The 18907-nt window shown below is 41.9% G+C and overlaps 1 protein-coding gene across 2 annotated transcripts in view; it reads left to right on the top strand.

Annotated features, from left to right (window-relative positions):
* The window catches only part of TLE5 (TLE family member 5, transcriptional modulator), a 29504-nt gene extending 11337 nt beyond the window's left edge, over positions 1 to 18167 (top strand). The window contains exons 4-7 of one of the 2 annotated variants that reach the window (XM_073547475.1): positions 2895 to 2939; positions 12841 to 12903; positions 13649 to 13723; positions 16949 to 18167. In XM_073547475.1, coding sequence (XP_073403576.1) covers positions 2895 to 2939; positions 12841 to 12903; positions 13649 to 13723; positions 16949 to 17164 — 399 coding nt within the window. In that variant the 3' untranslated portion in view covers positions 17165 to 18167. Of the gene's footprint in view, positions 1 to 2894; positions 2940 to 12840; positions 12904 to 13648; positions 13724 to 16945 lie in introns of both variants that reach the window. The other variant, XM_073547465.1, reaches the window with a different exon arrangement.
* The last annotated feature ends 740 nt before the right edge of the window (positions 18168 to 18907 follow it).

Below are 18907 nucleotides of genomic sequence, written 5' to 3'. Positions count from 1 at the left end.
ATCTGTTTTTTTCTAAAACTGGCGGATTTTGACTGATGTCAAACGGAAGTGTGAAACAGGCCTAAGTCACAACTGGAAACCGTGTGAGATACAAGTAGTTGTCTGCCTTCCATCTCGTATGTGTTTAGTAATCTGGTGAACGCAGACAATCCACAGGGTGATACAGTATCTGGCAATGTAGATCAGGTCTTCCAAATGTCAGCCACATAATGGATAATGGCTGTTTTAACACACTGATCCCAATTTATCAATTCTGGCTATTTTTTTTCCCTTCTCGCTGGCCTTGATGAGTGGGTGGGTTAGAGTCACTCTTGAGTCATGAACCGGTGCATGAATCAGGAGCATCTTATGAATGGCGGGTGCCTCATTGCGCTAAGCCCGAAATATTACTTCAGTACTTTATTTCTGGCATATGGAGTGCTGCAGCTCGCGGTGAATTGGACAAGCTGTGATGTCACGTCCTGCCGCTCTCCTGTCCCACCCCAGCTTCACCCATTTTGGCGGCACTGGTACAAATTGTTGTGATAACAGCAAAAGATGCGAGATTCTGGTGCCATTCACAGTTGAGCCAAAATGCTCCAACTTTTCATAGCAATTTACAACAGGAATTGGGCAAAATTGTACTGATGAATCGGGGGGCCAATGTCTTATTTTTTTTTTTTTATTTTGTCATTCATAAACACACACTTATAGTGAAATCTGAAGCATTTATACACTAAACTTGAATTTGCTGTGATTTTTGCAGAAAGCAAATTGAAGCATTGAGAATCTAAATTTCTCCAGTCAGTGGTGAAGCTGGTCTACTCCAGACAACCAGGGAGTCGCATAGCCCTCTAGTATAGAAGAAGCCAATAAATCATTGTGTTACAGCAGCCTTCTTTGGCTGCGTGGCGTGCACACGCTGCAGATTCACCTGCAGATTTTTCCGTGCGGATCCGCAGGTAAAGTGACCTGCGGTTTGACACCTAGACAATGGAATAGGTGTCAAACTGCTGTGGAATCCGCAGAAAGAATTGACATGCAGCAGATTTCAAACCGCAGCTTTTCAGAACAGAAAAATCTGCAGCATGTGCACTGCAGATTTGAAAACCCATAGGATAACAACATTATACTGTACACTGCCTCCGGATCCGCAGCGTGTGCACATACCCTTTGACTACGACTGGTCACATGTAATTCTTTTATCCACAGGTTTGGGTAGTGTAGGTGCTGCAAGCTTTCCCGGTCAACTGGCTGAATAGCTTGTTTCGGAAAGGAGGGGTTTCCAGACTGGAGATTTAGGTTGCATGGACACATGTTTACAGTAATTAAGATACAAAACTACCTCCTGGTTTCGACTTTGGGGGGGCTCCTAGTTTCCAGCAGAGTGTAGCCTCTGTGTATTACACATGTATTGGATTTGCATAATTTTCTTCTCACTCCAGAGGCTGGTTTCTCATTCAAGGGTCCTTGCTATTGCCAAGTTTTTGTGACCAATTTAGGAGGCCTCCCTTATTTTATTCCCTCGGAGAAGCTCTTTACTCTCTCAGTTCAGGGCAATTAGGTCTTTAATTATGTCTGCCAAGATGTAGCTGCAGATGTTTAAGCAGCCAGCAGTGCTCCTGCTTGGCATTAACCCCTGAGGGCAATTACAGAAACCTTCCTGTTTTTATATGGGGTAATGATCCTTGCCTCCTAAAATCCACCTCAAGGGACCATAATGCCTGTCGGTGTTTATCAAACAGAGCTTGTGCAAGGCATTGCTGAAGTCCTTATTATACTGGGCTGTAGCTGTGTACATTTATATTCAGTTCTATGCTGGCTAGGAAGGGGTTACATTGGCTAGCAAAGACTTGGATGCAGGAGAAACCAGAGTTTGAGTAGTTTAGAGCTGGCTGCCAAAAAATAAATCCACCTCCCTTCTGACCCCCCTGCTCTTCCCCTCTCAGCAGGTCTCTGGCTGATCCCTCTCTTGTGGGGTTATGCCATTCATTCACTTTTCCAGACAGCTGCTTGTTACAGGATGGGGAGGGGAGAGGGCCAGGGCACAGTGTAAATCTGCCTAAAAATCTTTCAGGGACTTATAAGACAAAGAGGTCAGACTTTAGGGAGGGGGGCAGCTTACCAGACTGAGGGTTTTTTTTTTTGGTTTTTTTTTTTAACTGTTTATAACCTTATTTTCCTATTTAGGAAACCAATATCTAAAGATGCAACCATGGTCTTCAGTCTTTCAGTCATGTGATGAAACTCAGTTATATTCTCAGTTATATTCTCAGTTATATTCTCAGTTAGTTATATTCTCAGTTATATTCTCAGGCAAAACTAGCATTCACCTTGTAAAGTGAACTTTCCTGAAGACCACCTCCTTGGAGAACCACTTTTTAGAATGCAATTTTAGGTGGTCATTTCAAACGGGCTTCACGGTGTATGAAACGAAGAGCAGCAATAGGTGCTTGCTATTTGTAACAAATGGTTGGCTGTGATCCTCTAAATGTGGAAAGGCTCAAACGACCACTGTTAAAATGCACATGTTCAAGGGTGGCAATCTCGGCTGTATGATCGCGATCTGTGGTCAAATCACGGATGGTACACATTACAGAAGTGCATAAAGCTTCCCAAAGTGTCCCTCTAACCTTTTTAGAAGTCCAATGGTGACCGCTATACGATTAGACCAATGTCCATTTCATTATAAACCACTTTACCTGCTGAATAAAACCTTTTTTTATTATATACCACTTAGAAACCGTAAGACCACTGATTACATATGGGACTTCATGTAGTCTTGATTAAAGTTACTGCTGGGGTATTATTGAGTGGTTTAATGTTGAGGTCCTTTCACATCAGTTGTAGCTATGACACTGTCTCTTTATGTTCCTGAATGTATTTCTACCTGCTAGTTTGATTTCTCTTTCCAGTATTACGAAATGTCTTATGGACTAAACATTGAAATGCACAAACAGGTGAGTGCTTGTCTTGAGGTTTATGTAGAATTCACAGGATGCTTATCAGTTTCTCTTTTCCAACTCAACCTTGGGAGTTGTTGCCCAATGTCCGTACATGCATTTGGCATCTAGAAGTCCCGTTTTAGAGGACACTTTATAAAGTGACGTTTTTCCAAATGCCTTTTTTTTGTCGTAAATTACTGAGAACTGGATAGGTTTTTTATCATCTGGAACACTCCATTGCCTTTTTGAGACATGGTTTATCAGTAAGCATTTATTATCTTATGCACCACTTTTTATTCTAGTCCAGAAGACCTGCCTTTTTTAGTAAGCATCCTATAACATCAGGTGGCGCTCTAGTAATGCAGAGAGGCTCTACAGAGAGATGGGAAGCCTCTGATGTGACTTTTAAGCCTAGCCTGAGCATAGGAGGAAGCTGATAAGAGAACAGTGTTGTTCAGAAAGTCCAATTCCCAAGTGATGCCATCCAGTTTCTGCTGCTGTACCCAATAGCAATGGAGCACTGAGTCAGTGGATGTCTTGAACCTCCAGCACTGCTGTAAAAATGTGTAGCGGCTGTTTTCGCTGGTGGATCTGGACCATAGAAATGAGCATTTGTAGCATCTGACAAATAAGGGGTGCTGATATGTATGGGTTGGTGCTGGAGGCTTTACACTTTATTTACAAACAAATATATACATATATAATTCTTGCTGAATCTTGGGGAAATAAGGTATTCAAATTATCTTCTAGAAATGGCTTTCATGCTTCTGTAGTGCCACATATTGGAGATGACTACTCTAGAAGTCATGTGTTATCTCTAACCCTTAAACCCTTCACCATTTTGCAAGGCCTGATAATTCTAAACAAGATTTTCCTTGAATACCTTTCTTCTGGAGGAGACTCCCTGAATTGATTTATACACTGTCATATTGCAAGGCTTGTTAAAGGGTATAACATTTCCTTTAAAAGTAGCTACCTCCAATAGTTGGCTCTAGAGATTTATTTTCTTCTAGATGAAGGCTTTTTGTTTTTACATACTACAAGCCTTGAGTCCAGTGTTATGAGCAGCATTAACTTGCCGGTATGTTTTCCACCTTTGGGATATACCCTCTTGGCACTAGTAGGCTACATGTCCACCCTACATTTAGTAACACAATGTCTTCTCCTAATATCCTTATATAATATCCTGATAGCCTTCCTGAAGGCTAAATGTTGTCTTGCACACATACTAGCTACCAGCTTTCCCACTAATTGCAACACTTCTGGTTTCTTACTGTAGACCTCCTTAGAACATGCCTGCACCAACACTATTGCTCTATCACTAGGTCTACTATAAGCTGCAGTCTTAGGCTATGTGCACACGCTGCGGATTGACCTGCGGGTTTTTCCGTGCGGAACCGCAGGTAAAGTGACCTGCGGTTTTGCCCTGCGATTTCACACCTCTACTATGTTAAAGGTGTGAAACCGCAGCCGAATCCGCAGAAACAATTGACATGCTGCGGTTTATAAACCGCAGCAAAACCGCGTGGAAAAAAACCGCAGCGTGAGCACAGCGGTTTTTAAAACCCATAGGGTTACATGGTACTGTACCATGTCTGCGGAACTGCTGCAGTTCCGCAGGGCCGAAACCGCAGCGTGTGCACATAGCCTTAAGACCACTTGCTCCACATAAACTGTGTTCCAAATTATTATGCAAAAAGAGTTTAGGAGTGATAAGGTTAGAATTTTTTTTGTATGTCATTTAAACTCATTGGTGATGTGTGTCAGGGCTCTTTATATCACTGAAAGCAATTGCAGATACCTGTGCAAATTAGTTTGTCAGGTGTGTCCAAATAAAGGCAAGACTACTTAAGAAGGCTGTTCCACATTATTAAGCAGCCTACATTTTTTGCCAAAATGGGAAATAAAAAGGATGTTGGCTGCTGAGAAGCACCAAATTGTGGAGTATTTAGGTCAAGGCATGACTACAATCAACATTGCCAAGACACTTCATCGTGATCATCGCACAATCAAGAAGTATCCATACCAAGAGAAAAAAGAGCCAAAGTGTCTTAAAGAGAATATCAAATTTTATTTTTTTATAAAAAATTCATATTTTATTTATTAATACACAGATACCAGTTAGAGTGCAGAGAAGGAGACGAAGCAGGTCAGACCAGACAGCATTGAGTGCAAAAAAGGATCACAGTGAGAGTAGCACTGGACGCACCCAGCGTTCACTACAATCAAGCGCTCAGTAGGCCATAAAGCAAACTGTCAAGCTTACTGGAGAGGGACAGCAGGCACCAGAGCGAGGGTGTAGGGCTCCCTGACGCGCGTTTCGCGGCCAAGCGGGGCCGCTTTCTCAAGGGGAAGTGACGGAGGATCCGAACAGGACCTTCAAGTAACCCCATGAACTAGGTCACGTGGTTATGTGACCAATGGCGGTGAACCAGGCGGCGCATGTGCGGTGTGCCGAAGGCGCCTCTGCATGCATCAGAGGCGTAACGTGCACGGCATCCACCACGGGGATTAACCCTGTGTGTGGCGCCCGCAACGTAAAGACGCCCTGACACAGAGCCCCGACGAGAACACCGCCATGCGCACCATCACCTTCATATAATGGGGACATATAATAGAAAATCGTATATAAGGAAAAGGAGAGAGGGAAGTGTGCTCAGGCTCATATTAGTTGCGACATCAGACACATGAGTAGCAGCAATACATTACAAAATATCAGCAATACATATGTAATGCAATTAAATAATGTTGAACAGTTACAAACAATGAGAGCTAGTGCAAATACAACATTAATCCCACAAAAGATCATAAATGGAATGTCTGTATCCTCCGTATAGAAAGATCCAAAATCCTTTTTATTCAGATGGTTAGTTCAGAATCCCACCAGGGCTAAATGAATGGAAGTGAAGGGACATCAAGATAATCACTGGTGATGGAAAAAACAATAAAATGAAGACAAGTTAAAAACATGAGCGTTAAAAACCACACACACACACACACACACACACACACACACACACACACACCCTCGAAATCGGGGATAGACTAGTGTGGGTGGGACAAGCAGGGGGGATAACAGAGGACGCCGCAGGGATTGAGGGAAGCTGATTTTTACAGGAGTGGGGCAAAACTTAAAGATTCATTCAGACCATTAGGTGCAACTGTGTCGAGAAGCACAATCCACCTGGCTTCAATTTGGGCGAGAAGTTTTTTGTTATCTCCACCTCTGATCCCAAGGTGGAGAGCCTCAATGCCTCTGACACTCAATAACTTGGCATCACAATTGTGATGAACCCTAAAGTGCCGAGGGATCGCCTTCAATTCTCTCATATCCGTCACTGTCCTTGCTGCGCCAATGTCCCGCACATGCTCCCGAACCCTGACCCGGAGCTCCCTAGTAGCGAGACCAACGTAGATCTTGGGGCACGGGCAGATGGCATAATATATAACATAAGTAGTCCCACAAGAAATACGTTGTCTGATAAATGTCTGGAGCCATTCGCAGAAGAGAACGTAGAGCAGCTCAGGACATTGGCGCAAGCCAAGCACTGACCAAATGGAAAAGAGCCGACCTGTGGGGTATACGTACCCAGAAAGGTATTAGGAGCCGGGATGTAATGGTTTTTTACTAGGAGATCGCCAAGATTTTTAGATCTCCTAGATGTCATACTGGGAAAGGTGCCTAAAGCAGACCCCAGGGTCGGGTCACATTCTAAAATTGGCCAGTGTTTTTTAAGGATGGTGCGCGTATTTTCCCACTCATGGTTGAAGGTGGAGATGAACCTTATAGGGCCTTCAAAATCCACCCTGGTACTTTTTTGTGGGATTCAAAAGATGATTACGAGGAGTTTTTCTTGCTCAGTCGTACCCAGTTTTCACACATCTGCGGCTATAGCCGCGTGTGTGAAATCGATCTTTAAGATCCGAGGCCTGTGCCTCGAATCTAGTGTCTGTGGAGCAGATTCGTCTCATCCGTAGGAACTTTCCGACCAGGACAGCCCTGATGGTGGCTGGATCATGTGCTGAGGACGCGTGTAACAGTGAATTGACTGACGTTGGTTTCCTGAAGACATCCGTCTGGATACGTCGATCAAGGTCGACCTCCAGACGGACGTCCAGGAAATCAATCGTAGAATTGTTGAAGGTATACGTAAGTCGTATGTTAAACTTATTGTCATTAAGCGTCCTCATGAAATCGAGCCGGTGCAGCCCCCCATCCCACAACAACAATGTCATCAATGTAACGATACCAGCACAGAACATGGGAAGCGGCCTGTGGGCCCCCGTCGCCAAAAATGAATCTCTCCCAGTCGCCCAGAAAGAGATTAGCGCAGTTTCTGGGAAGGGAGTCAGGTTTTCAAGCAGAAATTTTCTGCTACGTGTGCACTTAGCCTAACTGGTATCTGTGTATTAATAATATAAAATATTATGAATTTTTTATAAAAAAAAAAAAAATAATTTGATATTCTCTTTAACCCCTTTCTGACATCAGACGTACTATCCCGTCCATGGGGCCCGGGCCCCTATGCCCATGGACGGCATAGTACGTCTAGCGCGATCAGCGGCGCCCATGTGGTGAGCGCCGCTGATCGTGGCCGGGTGTCAGCTGATTATCACAGCTGACACCCGGCACAATGTGTTAGGGGCGGTCATGGACCGCCCCTGACACGTTAACCCCTTGCACACCGCGATCAAACATGATCGCGGTGTACCAGGGGTTAAAGGGAAGCATCGGCAGGGATGGGACTATGTAATAAAGTTTAAAAAAAAAAGTGTTTAAAAAAAAAATCGCCAAATAAATTAGAAAAAAAAAATATATATATATATATATATATATATTCTCCCTCAATAAATCCATTTTTTGGAAATAAAAAAAGCATAAGTACACATTAGGTATCGCCGCGTCTGTAACGACCTGCCCTATAAAACTGTCCCATTAGTTAACCCCTCTAGCGAATCCCTTAAATAATAAACAAAGCAAAAAATAATGATTAATTATCATACTGCCAAACAGTGCAATAACGCGCAATCAAAAAGACGCATATAAATATCCATGGTACCGCTGAAAACGTCATCTTGTCCCGCAAAAAACGAGCCGCCATACAGCATCAGCAAAAAATAGTTATAGCTTGCAAAATAAAGCGATGCAAAATTACAGTAATTTTTTTATATAAAATAGTTTTCTTTGCATAAAACCGACAAAACATAAAAAAAACCTAAATAAGGTATTGCTGTAACCGTACTGACCCGAAGAATAAAACCGCTTTATCAATTTTACCGCACGCGGAACGGTGTAAACGCACTCCCCCAAAAGAAATTCATGAAACGCTAGTTTTTGTTCATTCCGCGTCCCAAAAATCGGAATAAAAAGCGATCAAAACATGTCACGTGCCCGAAAATGGTACCAATAAAAACGTCAACTCGTCCCGCAAAAAATAAGACCTCACATGACTCGGTGGGTCAAAATACGGAAAAATTATAGCTCAATATGTGGTGATGCAAAAACTATTTTTACTATAAAAAGCGTCTTTTAGCGTGTGACAGCTGCCAAAAATAAAAACCGCCATAAATAGTAAATCAAACCCCCCGTTATCACCCCCTTAGTTAAGGAAAAATAATAAAATTAAAAGAATTTATTTATTTCCATTTTCCCATTTGAGTTAGGGCTGAGATTAGGGTTAGGAGTGTGTTGGGGTTAGGGTTGGAGTTAGAATTGGGGGTTTCCACTGTTTGGGCACATCAGGTGCTCTCCAAATGCAACATGGCGTCTGATCTCAATTCCAGCCAATTCTGAGTTGAAAAAGTCAAATGGTGCTCCTTCCCTTCCAAGATCTGCCATGCGCCCAAACAGTGTTTTACCCCCACATGTAGGGTATCGGCCTACTCAGGACAAATTGCAAAACAACTTTTGGGGTCCAATTTCTCCTGTTACCCTTAGGAAAATAAAAAATTGGGGGCAAAAATATTTTTTTTGTGGAAAAAAATGATTTTTTTATTTTCACGCCCGGGCGTTATAAACTTCTGTGAAGCACTTGGGGGTTGAAAGTGCTCACCACACATCTAGATAAGTTCCGTGGGGGGTCTAATGTCCAAAATGGGGACACTTGTGGGGAGTTTCAATAGTTTAGGTACATCAGGGGCTCTCCAAACGCACATGACACCCGCAGACCATTCCATCAAAGTCTGCATTCCAAAGCGTCACTACTTCCCTTCCGAGCCCCGACGTGTGTCCATACAGTAGTTTTCTCCCACATATGGGGTGTCAGCGTACTCGGGACAAATTGGACAACGACTTTTGGGGTTCAATTTCTCCTGTTACCCTTGGGAAAATAAAAAAATTGGACTATAATTGATCATGTTTGTGGAAAAAATACAATTTTTTTTATTTTCATGCCTGGGCATTATAAACTTCTGTGAAGCCTTTGGGGGTTCAAAGTGCTCACCACACATCTAGATAAGTTCCTTGGGGGGTCTAGTTTCCAAAATGGTGTCATTTGTGGGGGGTATCCACTGTTTTGGTACATCAGGGGTTTTCCAATCGCGACATGGTGTCCGATCTCAATTCCAGCCAAAAACATCAAATGGCGCTGCTTCCCTTCCGAGCTCGGCCATGCGCCCAAATAGTGGTTTACCCCCACATGTGGGGTATCAGCGTACTCAGGACAAATTGCACAATAACTTTTAGGGTCCTGTTACCCTTGGGAAAATAAAAATTGAGGGTGAAAAGATCAATTTTGTGGAAAAAATGATTTTTTAATTGTACCGCTGTACATTATAAACTTCTGTGAAGCCCTTGTGGGTTCAAAGTTCTCACCACATATCTAGATAAGTTCCTTGGGGGGGTCTAGTTTCCAAAATGGGGTCACTTGTGGGGGGTTTCCACTGTTTAGGTACATCAGGGGCTCTCCAAACGTGACATGGCGTCCGATCTGAATTCCAGCCAATTTTGCATTGAGAAAGTCAAACGGCGCTCCTTCACTTCTGAGCTCTGCCATGCGCCAAAACAGTGGTTCCCGCCCCACATATCAGGTATCAGCGTACTCACGACAAATTGCACAATAACTTTTGCAGTCCAATTTCTCCTGTTACCCTTGGTAAAATAAAAAAAAAATTGAACCTGAAGTTTTTTGTTTTTTTTTGTGGAAAAAAGTTAATGTTCATTTTTTTTATTTTTTATTTTTTTTTTAAAATATTCAAAATTCCTGTGACGCACCTAAAGGGATACCGTAATAAACTTCTTGAATGTGGTTTTGAGCACCTTAAGGGGTGCAGTTTTTAGAATGGTGTCACTTTTGGGTATTTTCTATCATATAGACCCCTCAAAGTGGCTTCAAATGTGATGTGGTCCGTAAAAATAAAATGGTGTTGCAAAAATGAGAAATTGCTGGTCAATTTTTAACCCTTAACTTCCTAACAAAAAAAAAATTTTGGTTCCAAAATTGTGCTGATGTAAAGTAAACATGTGGGAAATGTTACTTATCAAGTTTTTTTGTGCCGTATCTCTGTGATTTAAGGGCATAAAAATTCAAAGTTGGAAAATAGCGAAATTTTCAAAATTTTTGCCAAATTTCCGCTTTTTTCACAAACGCAAGTTATTTGAATGAAATTTTACCACTGTCATGAAGTACAATATGTCACGAGAAAACATTGTCAGAATCACCGGGATCCATGGAAGCGTTCCAGAGTTATGACCTCATAAAAGGACAGTGGTCAGAATTGTAAAAATTGGCCCAGTCATGAACGTGCAAACCACCCTTGGGGGTGAAGGGGTTAAGACACTTTGGCTCTGTTTTCTCTTGGTATGGATAGTTTTTGAGCTGGTGCTTTTCTCTCTTGGATTTCTGCTGAGACCCGGCTGTCCGAATGATGTATTGGGAATTTTGTGTTCTAACAATCAAGAAGTATGTAGCTGATTCCCAGCACACACGTGTGCGTTCTGATAAGGAAATATTGAGGACTCTTTCCAACAGGCAATTGCATCAGGTTAAAAGAGCAGCTGCAAAAATGCCTTGTCATAGCAGCAGACAAGTTTTTGAAGCTGCTGGTGCCTCCAACGTCCCCCGAACAACAATATGCAGGGTCCTTCAGAGGTTTGCAGATGTGCGTAAGCCATCCTGTCGACCACCTCTATCCACTGCACACAAGCAGAAACGGCTCCAGTGGGCCAAACAATACATGAAGACTGACTTCCAAACTGTTTTGTTCACCGATGAGTGCCGTGCAACGCTCGATGGTCCAGATGGATGAAGTGGAGGATGACTGGTTGATGGACACCCCATGAAAACACGGCTAAGGCCTGTTTCACACATCAGTTTTTGTCCATCAGTCAAAATCCGCCGTTTTGCAAAAAAATCGGATCCGCCATTCTTTTTGGAGGATCCGTTTTTTTCACATTGTGTTGCATTACCGACGGATCTTGACGGATGGCCATCCGTTGGATCCGTTTTTTTGCGGATCCACCTAAATTTTGACGTCCGCCGACATGCCCGAACGGAGCATGTAACGTTTTTTCGGGCGGCAGGATCCGCACTTCTCACTGCGCATGCCCAAAAGACTTCACTCAGTTGGAAATTTAACCCTAAACTCTGTTCTGGCGGCTGGAAAATTTCTCTATCTCTCACGGATCCGTTAAAATAATGGTCCGGTGACAAACGTTGTGGTCTGTTCAGGAACGCATCCGCTATCCGCCATTTTAGCGGATTTTGACTGAACACAAAAACTGATGTGTGAAACAGGCTGAAGGCGCCAACAAGGAGGAGGTGGAGTAATGTTTTGGGCTGGAATCATGGGAAGAGAGAGTGTCGGCCCCTTTAGGATCCCTGAAGGGGTAAATCTACGTGGAGTTTCTAAAACAGCACTTCCTGCCATGGTTCAAGAGGAAGAACCGTGCTTTCCGCAGCAAGATCATTTTCATGCATGATAATGCACCGTCTCATGCTGCAAATAACACATCTGCATCTCTGGCTGCTATGGGCATAAAAGAGGACAAACTTATGATGTGGCCACCATCTTCCCCTGACCTCAACCCCATTGAGAACCTCTGGAGCATCATCAAAAGGAGTGTCTATGATGGCGGGAGGCAGTTCACGTCTAAGCAACAGCTCTGGGAGGGTATTCTGTCCACATGCAAAACAATTGAAGCACAAACCATCCAAAAACTGACAAATTCAATGGACGAGAGAGTTCAGAAGCTTCTTTCCAACAAGGGGTCCTATGTGCAAATGTAACATCACCTAGAATAAAGTTTTGACTTGAAAACTGTTTGATTTCATTTTGTAATAAGCTGATAATGCTTATAATTTCACAATTGACCATTTTTTTGTTCAAAATAAAAAGGTTAAACTCTGCTGTGCATAATAATTTGGAACATGCATTTTGAGTGTTTCTTATTTTTAAAAATATACTGTTTTCATAGGCAGTTTGTTCAAAAACATTGCAATTATACTAGAATATTAGATGACTGGAAAATAACAATGACTGCAATTCATATAGGTAATTTAGAGAAAATACGAGGAAATATTTTTTGCATAATTTGGAACACCGTGTATAGCGTTGCATTAAAATGACATGCAGACTCCTTCATTCAGCCTCGGATTTGTCAAATCCTGCTTTCTACTGGATTCAATGCAGTCTGAGGCTAAATTACATGGAGACGGTCTTCTAAACTCAGTGCTTGTAGCAATCTAAGCCCACAAGCAGCTCTCTGCTTGGTCTTAATAATGAATGTGTGTATACTATAAGCTTCAAATTTATAGCTAGGTATTTATAGATCATGGGCCCATTATTAAAAAGAAAGCACCGCAACATATTTAAGACTAGTGATGCAGGGCTGGCCAGGTTTGTGTTCCCAGTAAGGAGTTCTCTGTGGAAGTGATCATTCTTTATCAACTAATCTGTGGTGTCTTCTGTCTACCAGGCTGAAATAGTTAAAAGGTTGAATGGGATCTGCGCGCAGGTGTTGCCTTATCTCTCTCAGGAGGTATGTTTTGAACATTATTGATACAAAGTGTGTATCCACTTCCAGACTTTGGGTACAAGACTTTAAAATGTTGTGTTCAGATTTTATTGTGCAAAGGGAACCTGTGGCTTGATTCATGTTGCCAAAATCACAGGCATCATGAATGAGAGGCTGACTGCATGATTGCAGCCATAAATAGGTAGATATTTTTTTCTCTGATACGTTCTGTCGTTTTAGTGAAAATGTAATTTGAAGATCCAGCTTTGGACCGTCCGTAGAGTAACTAGTTTGTAGCTTCTCCCACATGAATCAAGCAACAGTTTCCCTTTAATGCAGTCAGTCCTTATATGTCTAGATACTTTACTAATGTTTCTAAGTCAAATTCTCAATAATGAAATAAGTATTAAAAGAACAGCATGAGGCACTTGTAACCGCCTCTCCGCAACTCCTCCATATCTCCTTCTGGCGTGCAACAATGAATAAAGTTCTTTAAGTATGGGTCTGCTGCAGTAAAGTGAAAATCCATAATTTAGAAACTTGCCCTCTTCCCATAATCAAGAAGTTGTTACCCTCTTATATGTATTTAGTCTGCATCAGGACAGAACACAGCCTGAAATAAGTTTCCCCCCCGATATGCCATTCTGCTCTCACCATATTTTGCCTTGTAGGGGAAATCAAGAAATTAGTTGCAGACAGGCTAGGAATAAGACTTCTATCTCTTACATTTTACATGGGTTACTTACTAATCTTGACTTTCTTTTTGTAGCACCAGCAACAAGTCCTTGGAGCTATTGAGCGGGCAAAGCAAGTGACAGCGCCAGAGTTGAACTCCATCATTCGTGTACGTGAAAAATCTGCTAAGATTGCTAGAATGAGTGATTAAGTTTCTTAAGGTCCACTTACACTAGCCGATCCAGAGCCCTAAGCAACCATCGATCGGCTACTTGTTTGTTGATCGGAGGTTATTTAATAGCCTATATACACAGGTCCACTGCACAATCTGTAATAGAGAAAGCGTTCAGTCTGTATAGGCTGCCATTGTTCTTGGTAGCGTAGGGCATGTTTACACATGATGTGCTGCCGGGAACTATATTTTGTACAGCACAAAAGATCGTTCCACCCAACAAATTAGCATTAACCCTTTTCCCTTAGAATAGGTTATAAATGGTTGATCAATGGGGGTTCCAGAACTTTGAATAGGGTGGTGCTCAGGCATTCATGGTGCTTCTCCATTTGTGATACTGATGGAAACAGCAGAGAGTGCTAAACTCTTTCATACAGCCCCATAGACAGTGTGACAAGCTGATTCTTTGAAGCTCCTCCTTCAGTCATGGAGTGAGGGGAAATGTGAAGGAATGGCCTGTGGATCTTGGGGCTCACCCAGTAGGCAGACATACAGCAGCCTGCAAAATTATTCATTCCCCCATTGGTAAAAAGCTACTTTGTGATATTGCAATTGGTTTAAATATTCTTGTAATCCGATTTGTGTGTGATGCATCAGCACTAAATAGTCTATGTTGGTGAAGTGAGAAAAATATAGGCATAAATTAAATTTATGGGATCAAATAACTAAAAAATTGGTATGTGCATATGTATTCAACCCTTGCTATGAACATGGTACAGCAACACACCTGCCAAGAGAGGGTGTCACACCAAAACTCAGCCGGGCAAGGAGGGCATTAAGCAGAGAGGCAGCACAGAGACCAAAGGTAACCCTGAAGGAGCTGCAGAGACTTGAGTATCTGGCCATACGACCACAAGAAGCCATACACTCCATAGAGGTGACCTTTATGGAAGAGTGGGCAGAAAAAAGATGTGCCTTACACACACAAATTGTAAGGCTTGTTTTGAGTTTGCCAGAAGAAATGTGTGAGACTCCCCAAATGTATGGAGGAATGTGCTGTGGTCAGATGAGGCTAAAATTGAACTTTTTGGCCATAAAGATAAACTCTGGCTCCAAACCAACACTGCTCATCAACCAAAACACCATTCCTCACAGTGAAATTTGATAGCAGCATACTGTAAGGATGTATTTTGGCAACAGGGACAGGAAAATTAGTCCAAGTTGAGGGGAAGATGGATGGTATATTCGTCAACTAAACACTTTTTTTTTTTTTTTTTATCTTCTAAAAAAAAAAAGTTACTTTTATTAGTCATTGAAACTATATTTTACCTCTATAGTATAAAAGTAAACAGGACATCTTCCTCTAGGATAAAGATACAGGAGACTACCGATACCCTATAGTATTGCTGGTGTGTCCCTACCTCACCGCAGAGACTAGCACCCAATTGTTGCCCACGCGCAGTCTACTCTCCCTCACTTGCCCTATAATAGTGATTGGCTAAATATAATCCGATAAATGACATAGGTACCTATGGAACTCGATTCTTATGATGTGTGCCAGATATCCAGAGTTAAATAGGCATCAACATATGCCAGTAAAGCATGCAGGAGTTGTACCACAATATTAGATACACTCACTTAGAGTCAAAAAGTGTGCCAATACCGAAGTCCCAACAATATAGTTGTCAATAATATACCGGTAACTATATGTATCAATTCGGATCTAAGTGCGTATATAATGGTGAACCACTATGATGTCATATGGTGTTGAAGATATGTATACATCCCAAAATATGTCATATGGTATAGAAATATATAGCGAGATCAGAATCTGTGCACCTCTGCAGGTATCAACTCGTATACCAGGGTGAGTCACAATGTTTGACATACAGCATTGGTACACATGTAAATCCCACTAGAATTAATATCAGATGACATAGAAGTGTGTGCAAATTTCCATACAACAGAGAAGTATGTGCAAATATCAACTAGTTCCCCCTAAGGTTCATCAGGAGATCATGCGCTATTTTAATTTAGCAGATATGGATTACACATGATATCAGATAAAAAAACAAACAAGAAGAGAGTATGTTCTGTTATATGAATTGGGACCTGCTGTTCACCAGAGGAAACATCTAACTGGAGCTGGAGCAGTTTTGCCTTGACAAATGGGCAAAAATCCCAATAGAAAGCTCTTAGAGACTTATCCAAAGTGACTTGCAGGAGGCAAGGATGCTCTCTACAAAATACTGACCTTATGAGGAGTGAATATTTATGCACACTGAAGTTTTCAGGTATTTTGTCCCATTTGCTTCACAATAAGAACCAATTGTTCAGGTATAGGCATGTCCTTTATATGAACTGATGCACACCCTCAAAAAAGTGAAATTCCAGGTTGTGCGGTAGCAAAATATGAAAAATGCCAAGGGAGTAAATACTTCTGCATGCCACTGTACACGTGCTGTGACTAGGCAATAGTTATCTGGAGTGAGAAAACAGTCTTTAGTTACATTTACAGTTTAGACTATATGCCATCAATCTTTTTGGGGCTGTTTTTTGATCCCTGAAGTGTAGCCATATTTACAATTGGATGGCAATTTTCTTTAAATCTATTTGTCTTTCAAAAGCAAATATTTCTTCCATTATTGGACATGTGGGATTGTGTGTCTATTAAACTGCCAGACAATAACTGATGTTCTCTTGGCATGTTTTCAAGGCTCCAAGGGTGTTAATGTCCACAGTTTAATGGCAGACTGCTCTCACCTGATCATACACTCACAATGACAACCCATTTTAGGAGCGTGTCCCAGAGCTGGAAGCAGCTTGCCACTGCCAACCGTGCCTTGTGTGGGATTTTGTGTCTTTACCAGACAGACATAGACGGAGATCCTATTGGAAGTTGACACGTAGTATCTGATATGGCTTCCAAAATGTAAAAAAGATTTTTATATTGCTCTTAGAGAATCTGAGTCTACTAGGTTTCCATCAGGGGAGGATAACGATCTAGTAGGTTGGCTTTTTACCCTCAAGGTTTACAGAGGGGCCATCTAATGTCTTCCTATACGGAATAATAGGCTTGTTCAGAAACATTGTCCATCTCAATATGTTTTCTAATTTAATCCCGTGCAGTGCTTCCAACTTACAGTATGTCCTATGTCTTCCTGGCAGTGATTACTGTCAGGCTGACATGTTTTTTTAATATATTTTCCTTTCGTACAGCAGCAGCTTCAAGTTCATCAGCTGTCCCAACTCCAGGCACTTGCCCTCCCTCTTACGCCACTACCTATGGGACTACAGGCTCCCTCTCTGCCTGTTAGTGCCAGCAGCGGGCTTCTCTCCCTGTCCGCACTGGGCTCCCAAGGACATCTCCCCAAGGAAGACAAGAATGGGCATGACGGAGATCCTCGACCTGATGATGACGGTGACAAATCAGATTAAAACCACAGATGACGTCGGATGGATAAAGGTGCAGCGTAGTCATAACTCTAGCACTGCCAGGTGGAGTTACATTGTAGAGCCTTATCCCATCATGCACTGGAACAGCTTCTTGTGTCCAAGGGTTTCTGAGAGCAGGACACTGGCAGCCAAGGGGGTTATTGCATTTCTTGACACTGTATATGTATGTGTACATATATGGAATGTACTGCGAACTGTATTGTAAATTGGCTGACTTCTACTAAAAGCACAACCCCCATCTTTTCTACAGAGTTTACCTTTCCATGTTGATACATTAGTGTAGTGCTTATATTAAATGCCGCTCTGGAGCACAATGATTTGGAGGCTGTGAGGCTCCCCGCTGGAGTTTTCTAGGTCCGTTGTGTGACCCCCCCCCCCTTATTTACTGCTGTGTAATTGGCTTTCTTCCACCTCACCCTTGTCGCATGGCAGCAGAATGTAACCCAATATAAAAATGATGGCCATATATCCATCATCTACTCACAATAGAAGAGGCCGTTCTTTTGTGCTGTACTTTTATTTGGAAATGCATTGAACTCTAATTTATGGGAAGAAAATACCATCACCAGCTTCTTGCACCTTGGAGCCATCACTTTCCTCTTCTCCCTCCAAGGTTCAGGGCAGGCACACAATCCTTTATACTCCATTTTTTTTTTTTTTAATTATATTAAATATAAGAATATCCTATAATTTTACACATTTTGACTGATGCCTTCCTGCTGCACATCTGTGTGTTCTACGTCAGTTCTATTTTCTGTGCTTTTCTAATATTTGGGTGAAAAGCGCTTAATCTTTTACTGAGTATTGCTCTACCGTCTACTGATATTTTTCTAATTGACAGGAAGGATTACTTTATTTTTTATGGGATAGAAACCCTCATTCACTTTTCCGTGACCTTGTTCAATGAGCAAAATTATATATTATAGTAGCTTATACCTCCTTACTGTCGGATAAACGTTGCATCTAAATAAAAAAATAAAATAAAGCAAGTATCTTTTGCATATAACTACAGCAATGCTGGGCCTGTTAAAGTTGTTGCCCGGTATTAAGATATTAATGGCCTCTACCCAGGATAGGTAATTAATATTTAAAACCAAAACAATTGGATCCTGAAATAATTATAATACACCAATATTTGATAGTCAGGGTCCAACACCTGAATCCCCCATAGACAAGTTGATACTTGGGGCCATAAACAAAAAGAAGTTGCACTCTGTAGTACTTTTTTTTTTGTTGTATATGGAGATGGCTGCTCCTAGTATGCACCTGTTGACATTAGCTTGGAAGTGCCTGTCAGTCTTTTGTCAGTGATACTTAGGGCCTTTACTGGTGTACAGAGCCAGAACACTACTCTGCACACTATTCCTGTGTGCTGCAGCTCAAATCTCATTGAAGTGAATGTGATCCGTGCTGCAGTACCTAAGATCAGCCTCCACAGAGCGTACTACTCCCAACAGCTGCTGTATCTGTCAGGGCTGTGGAGTCGGTAAGCCAAACCTGCGACTCCGACTCCTCAATTTCCCTTACACCGACTCCGACTCCACGACTCCGACTCCGACTCCCACACATATTGCTTATATTTAAGTGAAAAATTTATTGTAGTACAATGTGAACCTCAGACATTTAATCATTTTTATGATCCAATAATCAAGATATTTAGATAGAACAGAATATATATTGGTGTACTACCCGGTTTTCATTCTTTTTGGTACAGATACGATATGG

The sequence above is a fragment of the Dendrobates tinctorius genome, unplaced genomic scaffold (genome assembly GCF_039654945.1).
Source record: "Dendrobates tinctorius isolate UK_male_01 unplaced genomic scaffold, ASM3965494v1 ptg000011l, whole genome shotgun sequence".
In the NCBI taxonomy this organism is placed as follows: domain Eukaryota; kingdom Metazoa; phylum Chordata; class Amphibia; order Anura; family Dendrobatidae; genus Dendrobates; species Dendrobates tinctorius.
This window is presented reverse-complemented; position numbering and strand designations above follow the sequence as displayed.